General features: G+C 58.4%; 1 protein-coding gene across 2 annotated transcripts; it reads right to left on the bottom strand.

The window, feature by feature from the left end:
- Positions 1–1,559: 1,559 nt before the first annotated feature.
- On the bottom strand, positions 1,560–12,220 carry CHRM1 (cholinergic receptor muscarinic 1). Of its 2 annotated transcripts, none has more exons than XM_040981869.1 (2): positions 11,882–12,210; positions 1,560–3,020 (listed from the first exon to the last, which is right to left on the bottom strand). In XM_040981869.1, exon 2 carries the CDS (start codon positions 2,937–2,939, stop codon positions 1,560–1,562), a length of 1,380 nt encoding a protein of 459 aa, XP_040837803.1. In that variant the 5' UTR covers positions 2,940–3,020; positions 11,882–12,210. The 2 variants fall into 2 exon arrangements, 1 of the variants encoding a protein (XP_040837803.1); XR_005884075.1 differs by lacking the exon at positions 1,560–3,020 and adding an exon at positions 11,365–11,460 and having other exon boundaries at positions 11,882–12,220.
- Between the last annotated feature and the right edge of the window lie 1,508 nt (positions 12,221–13,728).

The raw sequence follows: 13,728 nt of genomic DNA, 5'->3' as shown, positions 1-13,728 counted from the left end.
AAGGCTCTCTTGGACTTGGCTCTGTGTACCTTTTGCTGTTGCTGTTTTATTAGTCTGTGTTCTTTCACAGCAGGAAACTGTTCTGTGCGTCCCATGGGAATCAGGGGTGAGCTTGGGAATTTTCACTCCTGCTCCAGGCTCTGGCATCCCCTGAGTCTCTAGGTTCCTTTTCAGTTGGGTTTTGGGGACTCCTTATCCACAAAGCATCATAGGCTCACACCTCGATGGAGCTCTTTGGCCCCAGGAGCCCAGGCCCTCACTTTCACAGTTCAGGGGTCAGGAGGTTGCCAATTGCCTGGTAGCTTGGGTGTGGCATGGCAGGGTGGACCTCAACGACTGTCCTGTCTGCGGGCCTTAGTCTCCTGACCTGCACATGGGGTAGGCAGCAGCCCTGTACTCCCTGGGTGTCAGAGGACCCCAGAGCAGCCACCATTGCCAGAGCCAGGTCTGCCTCTTATAGCCCCACTCACCTGAGCTAGGGCTCTGGGGTGCTGGGGCCCACGGGCTGTGGTAGACGCAACACCTCAGGGCTGCCCACCGTGTGTCCACCTCAGGGCGGCGGCCCACATGTCACCATCCTCGCCTCTCCTTCCCCCATTCCACCCTAGCCTCAGACCAGGACCTGGAGTCCACACCTGGAAGAAGGCCCACAGGTGCCCGCGGGCTATGTGGCTTTATTCACAGGCTCAGCACTTGCTGAAGAGGGAAGAGAAGAACACTTGGGGCCGGACTGAGCCTGGAGATGAGAAGAGCTGGGAGCCATGCGCGGGTGGGAGTGGGGTGCGCACAGGGCAGAACCTGTGGGCTGGGCCGAGGGCAGGCAGCATGCGGGAGACCTGGCTGGAGCTGCACAAAGCAGGTCCAGCCAGGGGGTGGCCGTGAGCCGGGACGGAGGGACTGATGTTACTCCGGGATGGGGCCAGGTGGCAGACAGCCTTGACCGTCTACTCCCAGGGAAATGACGTCATCGTGGGGGGCAGTGCCGCTGCCTGGGATGTGACTGTGCAACTAGCCAAGCCGGGCCCCTCTGGTGTCACCGTGCTGTTGATGCTGGGGCGTCCGTCTCGGCATGCTCTGGGGACATTCCTTGGGAAGATAGACGATCCTGGAAAGTGTGCGGAAGACCCTGCGAGGTGTCTGATGAGCGTTCCTCGGGATGGCTGTCAGTTCCCAGCAGTGACTCCCAGAGGGCGCCATTTCCCACCGCATTCCGGGGCCGAGGCCCACTATAACCTTCATTTTGTTGCTCCAGGCCCGCAAGCTGACTTGAGCCTAAAGCCTGCATCCTCCTGCCCGGGCTTTCTTCCTAGTGAAGAACCCATTCCACCCAGCCGGGAATAGAAAAACCAGTTCCCCAGGTTTCAACACTCCCCTTCCCCCACCCACCTGGGAACAGAAAGTTTGGAAAGTTGGCAGAGTGAGTGAGTCTGTCCAGGAAGGTGATGCCAGGGGCCTGAACTCCCGGCGTGGCCTGAGCTGGGCCTTGGGGCTGAGGACAGTCCCTGCCCGCTTCCCACTGGCCGCTCTCCCTGGGGTGGAGGGATGAGGGCGAGGGGCCGTCAGCACTGGCGGGAGGGGGTGCGGTGTACAGATCCCGGGCGTTTGGGGATCTTGCGCCAGCGTCGCTTGTCCCAGCGGCAGAGCAGCAGCAGGCGGAAGGTGTCCCTGAAGGCCTTGTTGCAGAGCGCGTAGCACATGGGGTTGATGGTACTGTTAACATAGCACAGCCAGTAGCCCAGCTCCCACAGCGTCTCGGGGACACAGTCCTTGCAGAAAGTGGACACCAGCACCATGATGTTGTATGGTGTCCAGGTGAGGATGAAGGCCAGCAGGATGGCGCTCAGGGTCCGAGCCGCCTTCTTCTCCTTGACCAGCGAGAAGGTCTTGCGCTTGGCCAGCTCCTTGCCACGGGGCTTCTGGCTCTTGCTGGCCCGGTCTCGCCCCTTCCGGGTCGGCCTCTTGACCGTGTTTGGGGAGCTCCGGGGAGGCTGCTTGGTGGGGGCCTGCGTCTCGGGGTCCACCATGGGTATCTTGATCACCACTTCGGAGCCGGGCTCCTCACCTTCCGAGGATGTGAGGGACTCCATGGAGCCTTCGTCGTCCTCTTCCTCCTCTTTCCAGCTGTAGGCTTGCAGCAGCCGGGGGGCCCGGCAGCAGCGACAGCAGTGGCCCTGGGGTGTCTCTGAGGAGCCCTCGGCCCCGGGCTGCGACCTCTCAGAGCTGCTGCTGCTGCCGCCCCCTTTGCCCGGCGTCTCAGAGCCCTGCAGGGCCGCCAGCTCCCGCGCCCGGTTTTCCGTCTCCCGGTAGATGCGCCAGTAGAGAGTGCACATGACTGTGACCGGGAGGTAGAAGGCAGCCATGGCTGTGCCGAAGGTGATGATGGGCTGGGAGAAGAATTGGATGTAGCACTGCCCAGCCAGTACCGTCCGCTCCCCTACTAGGTATTGCCAGAAGAGGATGGCCGGAGCCCAGAGGATGAAGGATACCAGCCAGGCCAGGCCAATCATGAGGGCTGCCCTGCGAGGGGTGCGCTTGGCACGGTAGCTCAGGGGCCGGGTTACTGAGAAGTAGCGGTCAAAACTGATGAGCAGCAGGTTCATGACGGATGCGTTGCTGGCCACGTAGTCCAGGGCCAGCCACAGGTCGCAGGCTAACGTACCGAGGGCCCAGTGGCCCATGAGCAGGTAGGTGGTGTAGAGGTTCATGGAGAAGGTGCCGATGATGAGGTCGGCGCAGGCCAGGCTCAGCAGGAAGTAGTTGTTGACCGTCTTGAGCTCCGTGTTGACCTTGAAGGAGATGAGCACCAGCAGGTTGCCCGTCACCGTGGCCAGGGACAGGAGGCCCGTGGTGATCCCGATGAAGGCCATTTGCCAGGGACCCTTTCCCGGGGCCAGGACTGTAATGTTGGGGCTGACGGCAGGGGGCGCCGAGGTGTTCATGGTGGCCAGCTGGGGGGCGTTGGGGGGCGCGGCCCCTTCCTCAAGTCGCGGGACAGGGCTTCCTCAGAGGAGGGGCATCACCTGAAAGGAGAGGGCGGGTCTCTGATGTCTCAGGGCCTCGCATCACCCGCCATCCCCGTCTCACTGCCTCCCCTCCCCAGCCACTTACTGAGCGCTTCAGTGGCAGCAGGTGTCCTGGCCGCGGCTCAGTGGCTTTTGGAATCTTGAGATCTGAGCCCTCCTCCTGCTTTGAGTCCCAGGTTTGCTACTGCCAGTTCCTATCTGGCTTGACTCGTTTGGCAGGGGCTGGGAGGTTCATTGTACATCTTTGGCCCTGCCAGGTTTTCAAAGCATGTCGCTGGACCGTGTTCTCCAGCCAGACTGGGCGCTAAGCGCTTGACTGGATTTTCTGATTGAACCGGCACACGTGTCTAGGAGGAAGAGATCTTATGATCTGCCCCTTCTCTGCAGCACGCAGCCCTGGCGCTGACAAGCTACAGGGTTTGGCCGTGGGGACACAGGTGCTGCACCAGCACCCCCCAGCAAGTGGAGCTCCTGTGTCCATCCAACAGGGTGAGCTGAGGGGAAGAAGGGCGGCAGAGCGGAGCTGGGCAGAGCAGGCGAACAAGTGTTTCTGCGCATGCGTGGGGGGGTGGAAGGGGATGTTTGGGGTCCGAATTGGACCCTCTGTGAGGATAGCAGGGAGAGCTGTGCTGGACTCAGGTGCTTGCTGGGTGGCAAGGGGTTTGGAGCAAAAACGGGCAGCAGGGAGGAGGGCCTCAGCTCCCGGCTACGTGGGGGTCTGGTCCAGATGGGGCGTGGGAGGCTCCCTTCCCTCACCCCACGCTGTTCCTAGGCCCCAGCTGAATGTGTTTGTGTGTGTGCGTGGAGTGGGGGAGGGAGCAGCAACGGGAACTACAAGTTCCCCCGGAAGTGTCTGGGACCTGCAGTCTGGCCCAGGCACTAGGGCTTGCTAAGGAGTCAGGCCAGGGGTCTTAGCTACCATCTCGTGGTGATGCTTTCCGCAGCCCCTGGAGCCAGAGGAAGTCAGAGTGAGGTGAGGGTGCAGGCCCCACTGCTGTGTGACTCAGAGGTTTCTTCCTGTTCTGGGCAGCCATCTGTCCCTTTCGAGAAGTTGTGGAGGTGGGGAGGCCCCCTCCATTCTCCAGGGGAGATATTGTCAGGTGAGCGCCCGCCAAGCCCTGGTGTGCCTTGGGGACCCGGTCTGAGACAGAGTCTGGCGCTGGGCCTGTGGTAGATGGTGGAGTCTGGGCATCTCCTTGGAGAGCTGTACTTGCAGGGAGTGAGGGCTGCAGCTGGCGGTCAAGGCCCTCACTGTGTGGTGAGTGGCCAGGACACGCATCAAAAACCCGCAGTGTGGAGTCAGAGTGTCTGGACTGGAGGCCAAGCCTTGCTGTTTGTTTACTGGCTGTGTGATGGTCACTTGTGGTGGATCCTTCGGCCTCCTCAACTGAAAGATGGGGCAAAGCCCATTCGTTCATTAGCTAAGGCCTCGAGGAACTGCGGTGCGGACTGTATGGGTCCAGAAAAGCAGCAGCCTCCAGGAGCTGGTGCACCCTCAGGATGTGTGGCACAGGGGATGCCTCCTGCCTCCCAGGACTGCTTCTTGCTTTAGAAAGGAACAGCAACAATGGCAACCAAGGCTGCCCACCGATGCTGTTCAGGGGTCCCTGAGAAGAGCTACCGTCTTATTCAATCTGAAGGGCATTGAGGTTCTAGGCAGTGGGTTCCCCCTCATGTTACAGGTGAGCGAGTTGAAACTCGGCAAAGCGATAAAGTCTGCAGGAGATCAAGCAGGGAAAGGAGGAAGTGGAACTTGTGCCCAGTCATCGTGTTCTAAGCTCTGGTCTGGCCCAACCCTGTGGCCGTGGGGAGGCATCCACCAGATAGCTGCTCCGTCTTCCTCTCTGCCTCTCATATCACAAAAAGAAGGAAAGAAAAAGAAGCTTCAAGGTCTGGTGCAGTAGCCTAGTGGCTAAAGTCCTTGTCTTGCATGTGCTGGGATCCCATATGGGTGCCGGTTTGTAGCCTCTCTGCTTTGGCCAGGGAAAGCAGTCGAGGAGGGAGAGAGAAATCTTCCCTCTGCTGGTTTACTGCCTGAAAGAATCATAATGACTAGACAGGAGCCGGAATGCCATCCTGGTCTCCCACCATGGGTAGCGAGAGCCCACCATCTCTGGCTATCCCTGCTTCCCAGGAGCCTTAGCGGGGAGGAGCTGGATTCAAATAGAGAAGCTGTGACTTGAACTGGTGCTTCCTAAAGCGGATGCCGGCATTGCAAGCAGTGGCTTAACTCACTGTGCCACATCACCAGCCACAGGAAAGTAGTGTTACCATCTAGTATGTTACAAGAGGGAAATCAGTGCAAAGTGATCCTCGGTAGGTAGGGTGCCCTGTCTCACTTGCCTCGCCCGAATCCTGGCCCCAGATGCAAAGTGGAACCTTGTTCACGAAAACAGATAGCTAGTCCACGGACTGCAGTTTGTGATTTGATTTTTAGAAATATTACATTGGGCCTGGTGCAGTAACCTTGTGGCTAAAATCCTCGCCTTGCACATGTGCCAGATTCCATATGAGCACTGGGTTGTATCCCAGCTGCTCCACTTCCCATCCAGCTTCCTGCTTGTGGCTTGGAAAAGCAGTCGAGGACAGCTCAAAGCCTTGGGATCCTGCACTTGTGTGGGAGACCTGGAAGGAGCTCCTGGCTCTTGGCTTCAGCTGGGCTCAGCTCTAGCCATTGCGGCCACCTGGGGAGTGAATCAGTGGATGGAAGATCTTCCTCTCTGTGTTTCCTCCTCTCTGTAAATCTGACTTTCCAGTAAAAATAAAAACATCTTTAACAAAAAGAAATACTATATTGTATGTAATAGTATTTCCCTTGATTGGTTTGTTTTGGTGTGTCCCTCTTTTGTTAACGATGATTTGAAGAGAAGATTTACAGAGAGATAAGGGGAGAGAGAATCCTTCATCATCCTGTTCACTCCCTGAATGGCTACAACAACCATTGCTTGGCAAGGCTGAAGGCAGGAGCCTGGTCTGCCATGTGAGTGGCAGAGTCCTAAGCAGTCGGACTCTTTTCTGCTGTTTTCCCGGGAGCTGCAGGAACTGGAAGCAGAGCTCCCGTGGGACGCTGGTTCCACCTGCCGTGCTGCAGTGTCGGCCGGAGTTCCCCTCTGAGGTTCCGTCCCACCGTGTGTGCCTCATGCATTCACCCTAGTCATGGCACTAGGACCAGGGCCTTGGGTTTGAAGCTCGACCCTGCCCCTTGCTAGCTGTGTGACCCTCGGGGATCACGACACTTGACATTCCCCTGCCCCCCTTCAGTCTTGGCCAATGGGGCTGCAGTGTTCCAGGGGCCCAGCTCTGAAGCAGATGTTACCATTCCCAGCTCCAATCCTGAGCCGTGACCTGGGCGCTTCCCACCATGTCCCTTCCCTCCAGTCCAGACCCCGGCCTCAGCCCATCTTGGCTTCCCAGTTTGTTCCTTTGTGGCATCTGGGAGACCTCACCAGGGTTCTGCAACCAACATCTCCACATGCTAAACATAAGACCCAGCTCTTGAGGCAGCTCGTTTATGCTGTGTCCCTGGGGCTGGGATGTAGGCTCAGGCCAGGGACTAGAGCGGTCTCTGCCCAGTGTAGTCTCCGGCTGGAGGCTCTGGTCTGGCTGAATGTAAAGATGCTGTGATGGGCCCAGCATGGGAGCCTAGCGGCTAAAGTCCTCGCTTTGTACACGCTGGGATCCCATATGGGTGCCAGTTCTAATCCTTGTGGCCCTGCTTCCCATCTAGCTCCCTGCTTGTGGCCTGGGAAAGCAGTTGAGGACAGCCCAAGGCCTTGGGACCCTGCACCTGCATGGGAGACCCAGAAGAGGCTCCTGGCTCCTAGTTTTGGATTTGGCCGTTGCGGTCGCTTGGGGAGTGAATCAATGGGCGAAAGTTGTTCCTCTCTGTGTCTCCTCCTCTCTGTATGTCTGACTTTCCAGTGAAAATAAAATAAATCTTAAAAAAAAAAAAAGATGCTGTGGCACCGTGTGTTAAGCTGCTGTTTGGGTTGCCTGAATCCCAGAGTACCAGTTGGCATCCTAGCTGCTCTACCTCCCGTCCAGCTTCCCGCTGACGTGCCTGGGAAGGCAGTGGAAGATGGTCCGAGTGCTTAGGCTCCTGCATGCATGTGGCCGACAGAGGTGGAATTTCTGACTGCTGGCATCAGCCTGGCGAGCCCTAGTTGGTTGTTTGGTCATTTGGGTAGTGAACACACACACACACACATACACACAGAGTCTCTCTCTCTCTCTCACTCTATCTTTCAAATGAAATAAAAGGTGGATAAGATGCTTCTGGGGCAGACATTGTGGCACATCATGTTACGCTGCTGCCTGGGTCACTGGAGGACCTGTTTGACTGCTAATGCAGTCTGGGTTGTAGCGGAAGCTGACCCGCTGCTTGGGTCCCTGCTGCTCATGTGGGAGACCAAGATGGAGTTGTAGGCTCCTGGCTTCAGCCTGGCCCAGCCCTGACTTCTGAGGATATCAGGCAGGGGTGGCCGGGGGGAGAAGAGAAGACTTATCTGCCTTTTTTCTTCTCTTTGTCACTGTGCACTGCAAATCAATAATTTAAAGAGTATGAAAAGATGGAACGTGTGCAGGGAGACTTGTGACAAGTAGCCCCGGGCTCTTCAGTGCCGAGGTTTTCCTGTTTTTACAGTCGTATTTGTAACCACCTTTAATGGTGCCTTCTGTACGCCAGGCAGGATGTATATCATTGTCCTTTCTCTCCAGGGAATGCTGCGGCCAGGCCACTGACTTCCACGTGTGTCCTTTGTCCTTGGCCAAGCCCACCCGCGTCCAGCTATGAGCTATGGGAGTTCCAAGGGGTAACTGAGAGAAGGCCAAGGGGTACAGATTCTGGTGGTGAGCTGGACTTCCGCCCCGTGGGCCTTACCCAAAGGGCAGACATGACAGTTTAAAGACTAAAGCCAAAAGCACTGACATCCCAGATGGGCATCTGTCCTGGCTGTTCTGCTTCAGCCCCAGCTCCCTGCTTATGGGCTAGGAAAAGCAGCAGGGGCTGGCCTAAAGCCTTGGGACCTTGTACCCGTATGGCAGACCTAGAGGAAGCTCTTGCTTTCAGATTCAAGGGGTAGTGGAGTCAATCAGCACAAGGAAGCTCTCCTTCTCTCTCTGTAAATGTGCCTTTCAAATAAAAATAAATCTAAAACAAAAAATAATAAATAAAAAGGCAGCCCCCACGCAGACCATCTTTGCTCTCCTGGGCTTCTCCTCCACAGTCAGAGGCAGGGACCCTTGTCCTAGCCCCCACTGTCTTGGACAGCGACAGAGCTCAGAAGATGCTTCTTGGACATGTGGCCTTGGGGTCAGTGTTTTTTTCCTGTTCAAGGCTGTCAGAAGGCTGACACGATGATGAATGTGCAGGAATGCAGTGGCTGATGCTCCTAGGGGTGGACCTGCCCTGGGCTGAGAACTGGGTGCCAGGGATCAGTGGTGGTATGAGAATTTCTGCTTGGGGACTGCCACCTGGCTCAGAGGAGGCCTGCGGCTGCACCTGCTGTGAGCCTGTTTCGTACAAATGTGGATGGGGCAAGGCCCTAGTCTGTAGCAGTCAAGGCGATGGGGGAAGATCCGCAGGGCAATCCCTGGCTTCAGGCTCTTGTCTTGCTGAGTGTTCTTGGTGATGCCTAGGTGCGTGTTGGTGCGTGAGGACGCGTGGGTTACTGAGTGAAGTATCCTAGGTGTCGTGGGGATGGGTTAGGAATCATCCTTGGAGGGTGTCAAGGAAACAGGAAGTGCTTTTCTGCCCTGGAACGTGGCCTCCCTGTGACAACTATCAGGCACCTGAAGCTATCATTAGTAACTGACACTGTGGCTCTAAGCTTCATCTGTAGGATTTGCCCATGAGCCGTGCTTGGGAGGCGGGTTCAACGTCCTCAGATTCTAACGGGGGCAGCTGAGGCATGCAGACCCCAAGGCCCTCACAGCTGAGTAACTGGGACTCAGGCTGTCTGTTTCTGGAACCGGTCTCTGGGACCCTGCCTATAAGCTGCTCCTGGAGGAGTGCCCACCTCAACTCCCTTGGCCAAACCCTGGGTGGAATCAGCCGGCAGTGAGGACTAAGTCCTTCTTCTTCCCCTTCTAGAGCCTGGCTTCTTTCTCTGTGTGTGTGACAGCATCATGACACCTCTGACACAGGACGCCAGTGCCGGGGGAAAGGCCCACCAGCTCCTAGTGTCTCTACACGGGAGCAGTTCCATCAATCCAGCCTCATTCACGGCTTTCCCCCAGGCTTCGCACACAGTACTTGCTCAAGAAGTATGTGTGGAATACATAGATGAAGGTGTTCCTAGGGGGCTCTGCCTGACTTAAGGCATGGGCCAGGGGTCCTCTGCTCACTGCAGCACACACACACATCCCCTCAACCAACCAGGACCTGCTCTCTTGTATGTTACACTTGCCTAGTGTGAGAGCCCAGGAGCAAAACAGGCCAGAGTGTCTCCATCTGTGAAACGGACCCAGGAAACTCTGCTTCCCTGGCTGCAGGGAAGCTAGTGAGGTGACAAGACAGACCTGGCCTCTGCGTGCACCTGTCATTCAAGTGCGGGAAGAGAAAGTCAGCCTGGGTCCAAAGGGTTAAAAAGATGAGGTCAGAGCCTGTAGCAGACCAGACTGTTGACTGCCAGCGGCGGCCTGGACCAATCCCCAGGGGCTGGGGGTCTGGCTGGTGAGAGGAAGGGGGGAGGAGGAGAGCTGCTGGGGGAGGAGGGCGAGAGTTAGGGAGAGGGATTCCTGAACACTGGGTCTTCCTGGACCTTGCCAAGGTGGGTATACAGACAGAGGGGGTGGCAAAGGCCTGAAATTCAGGAGGGAGGAGAGGAGCCACCTTGTAATGCTGGCCCCTAGAGCTGCAGAAAAAGCCGGGGAAAAGGGACAGCCATGGGGCGGGAGGAAGAGGTTATGCAAAGCTGAGCTCCGAGGGCCTCCGTCCCGCCAGGTCTAACCCAGTCTAGGCCTTTACTTCCTTACTCAGGCCAGCTCATGCCTGGCCTTGGCAATGAGCGACTAAATAAATGGAATCCCTCACATTTTCAGGTTCCAGTCTCCACTGGTAGTGCCAGCCAGCCCCGAGCGGGGGCAGTAGCCATCAGTTAAATGCTATAGAAACACACTGCCGGGCTGGGACAGGAGAGGTAACGTAAGACCTTTCTCCATCAGACCTGCTCACCCAGCACAGACCTGAACCAGCTCCCCGACTTGAGCCACACCAGGCCAAAGCCTGGCTGTGGGCCATCAGGCCGCAGGTCTCATTCTGCAAGGCCTCCCATCCTCCTCCCCACGTGCCCTGGCTCTTCGCTGCTTGCACTCCCCTCTGCATTTCCTTTATTCTCTCTTCCTCCCTCCCCCATCCTGGTAGGCATCACCATGGCACCACAGTAGAACAGAAACCCAGCACGAGTCACCCACCTCTCCCGCCCGCCCGCCTGCCCGCCTGCCTGCCTGCCTGCCGGGGGAGCCGCGTTCCTGCCTGCCTCCTGTTTGGTGCTGCACTCCTGCTGTGCCACCCCATCCTCCTGCTCATGCTGTGCTGGGGGTGAGCGGAATAGGATTTGAGCTCCAACTGGACACTCTCCCCTCCCCCTGCCTCGCCATGTTCCTTCTTTGGTCCTGAGCACAACCCTTCTCTGCCCATCTGTACAATGGGAAGATTCCTTTCTGGGTCAGACCTGAGCGCTGCTCAGCCCTTTCTTTGGACTCCCCTTTGCACTTGAGAATCTAGTGCCCAGGCCTCCAGTGTCCAGCCTGGTAGGGGAGCCAGCAGCTCCATCTTCAGCATCTCCTCCTCTTCCTTTCTCAGAGAGCTTGCCAAGCGACTGAGGTCAGAGGGCAAAGAACTCTCCTCGGACCCTCTCAGTGAGCAAATATGGGAGACTGCTGTGTGAGACTGCCTGATTCCTTCTGGCTGCCTGGCTGAGCGGCCCCCGTGTGCAGGTGGTGGGAGGGGTGAGGAGACACTGAGGACCCCAGGCTGCACATGCCTGAATGGCCTTGGGCAAACTGAGAGTCCTGTTCCCAGCTGCCAGCTGGGGAGATGGCAGTCCCGTAAGAACCCAAAGCCCTTGGCCCCTCGCCAATCCCTACTTCGTGGCATCTGGGGGCACTGGGATGGACACTGGACACAGGTACCCGTGAGTGGCATGGATCACCTGGAGGTAGGACAGAGACCTGTCCTGCAGGATCCTGAGGTCTTAAGAACACGGTCCCCCATGCTGCCTGGCTCCCACACGTGTCAGGGCCACGCTCCCCAGCTGCTGTGGTCATCCCTGTGCTCATCTGGCCCCAGAGAGCCCTGGGGCTCTTTGCCTGGTCTCTTGATGGCTTCCGGCCCATCACCCACCTTGGCATCCAGCTTGTCCATCTGGCCAGCAGCCCGATTCAGTCCATCTTGTGGGGGCTGAAGGTGGATGGGGGTGGTGGGATTCAGGGTGCCCTAAGGGAGGAGAGGAGGAGATTCTGGGACTGGTACCCAAATTAAGTGGGGGCCAACCTCCCACAGGATGGTGGTAGCACAGAGACTGCCCACTGGACCCCTGTCCTCCTCACTGGCCTGCCGGGGGTCTGTCTGCTCTGTGGCAGCCTCTGGGATCCAGGTTCATTTTCCTAAGGGAGGGGATGTCTCCATCCTCTCTGCTAGCCGAAGCCCAGAAAAACATCAGTGTATCTACTCCAAGTCAGCACGTTTGGAGCAGCCAGTGTCCACACTGCAGCACCCCTTGGCCTCGAGACCCCTCCCTGCATGCCCCCCCCTCTGGAGTCCACCTCCATTTCTGTCTCACCCTGCTTTACTCCGAGGACCCTGCCCCCCACCCAACTCAGCCGAGCCCCTCCCCAGCCCTCCCAGGGCTACTCACCATGGGGCCGGGAGAGGGGTCTGTAGGATCCTCAGCCACACTGCTTTTCGGGGGGCCGGCAGCGTCTCCTGGGACCCAAACACCTGGCTCCCGGGGGGAGCTGCACCCTGTGCTGGCAGCGAGAGAGGCACAGCCAGTGATTGGCATGTCCCACCCCCTGGCACGCCAGCCCTGGGGGGGGGGAGGGAGGAAGGGAAAGGGAGGGAGGAAGAGAGGGAGAGAAAGGAGGGAGGGGGAGCTGAGGGAAGCCTCAGGCGGCATCTGGGGCTGGATTATCCTGGAGCATGCCCCCTTCCTCCACCAGGGGACCCACTTTGCACCCCAAGAGGGAGGAGGCAGGACATGGGGAAGGAGGGTCCACGAAGGCTGTAAGTCCAGGAAGGGAAAGAAGGCAGGGAGACAGATACCCACACCCACGCACACAGACGCAGCGGCACACACCCTCATAAAGGCATCCAGTGCTTCCCCCTTCCCTGCTCCCAGCAGGTGCTCAACATGCCCCAACACACATGACCCGGGATTCACATGCCTGCTCTCCCTTGCGCACACACCCTCCCCCAGTACAAGCCCACGCGCTCACCCACCCAGCCACACTCCCTGCTCGTCCCCCCTGCTGGCAGGGAGCTGGATTCCTTCTGTTTGGAAATGACACATTGGGCCTCACGTGAGAAGCTCCAACTTGGAACCGACCCAGAGGGCTGGCGCACCGCGGACGTGCCCGCGTGCGGGGCCGAGTGCTCTCACCGCCAGCTGGCTTTGCTGCCAGTCTCGACGTGAGGGGACCTGGTTTGCGGGGATGGGTCGCGGGATGGGGAGTGTGGGCATGCTCCGTGGCGCTGTGGGGCTTGTGTAAACGCAGGTGACGGTCTGGCTGGAGGTGCACGCGTGTGCCTGTGCTCCATGTTGCCCAACATTCAGAACTTGCTAATTCTGACAAGTGAGGCAGCCCCTATCTCCCTTCCTGCTCCACCCCCAGCTTCCACGTGGAAGACAGACAGACAGGCAGACCGACAGCTCTCCTCCCAGCCTGTCAAACTCGCTCTTGCACGACTCCCACTCAGGGCTGGCAGGTGCATATCTGGGAGGTGCAAACCCCTTCTCCCCTCCCCTCCTCTCCCTTCCCCCAGCTCTGCCACTGGGCCAGCGGCCCCTGCTCCGTCCTTAGGCCTGCTTGGATCCCAATGTTGCATTTCCGGAGAGATGGACCCCCGCCCCCACCTCGTACAGAGGGTAGCTTTGCCATAGCTGGGCCGAGTGTAGTCCTACAGTAGAGACTAGGGGGGCTGAGAGTGGGGCGGAGGAGCTGACAACGGAGGACAGTTGAGGAGGTTACAGGCACTGTGGTGTTTTCCCTCTTGGCCTCCCAGGGCGATGCTGAAATCCCTTTGTTGGGAATTAGGATCATGACCTGCTTCCCCCTTATGCAGGTGAGAGACAAGAGTGAACTTGCGATGGGCCAGAGTTTGGACTCAGGTCCCGGGATCCTGAGCCCCCGGCTTTGGAGTTTCCCGCACAGTGTGTATGGGGGAGGACGGTGCGGTTTGGAGATGGGGATGGGAGAAGGGGGCTTCGCTGTTTCCTGTTCCCCTTCTGCAGAGGGTTTTGGAGGCTCCCCAACTAAGCAGCCCGGTTGCCAATGGAGGTAGGTAGAAGGAAGTCCCTGGGGTTTGGCCATCAGCCACCAGGTGCCAGTGACGGGCACACGTGGCCAGTGCACGCGGGGGCACGCCTGCTTCTCCTAGCTGGCAGGGTCACCGGCAGGGACCCAGTGCGCTGGCCTCCAGAGGTGCGCTTGAAGAGCAGCTCCCCAACCTCCAGCATCGACCTCAGGGTCTCCTGGACGGTCA

The sequence above is a fragment of the Ochotona curzoniae genome, unplaced genomic scaffold (genome assembly GCF_017591425.1).
Source record: "Ochotona curzoniae isolate NIBS_2020 unplaced genomic scaffold, NIBS_Ocur_1.0 contig_3527, whole genome shotgun sequence".
Classification (NCBI taxonomy): Eukaryota; Metazoa; Chordata; class Mammalia; order Lagomorpha; family Ochotonidae; genus Ochotona; species Ochotona curzoniae.
This window is presented reverse-complemented; position numbering and strand designations above follow the sequence as displayed.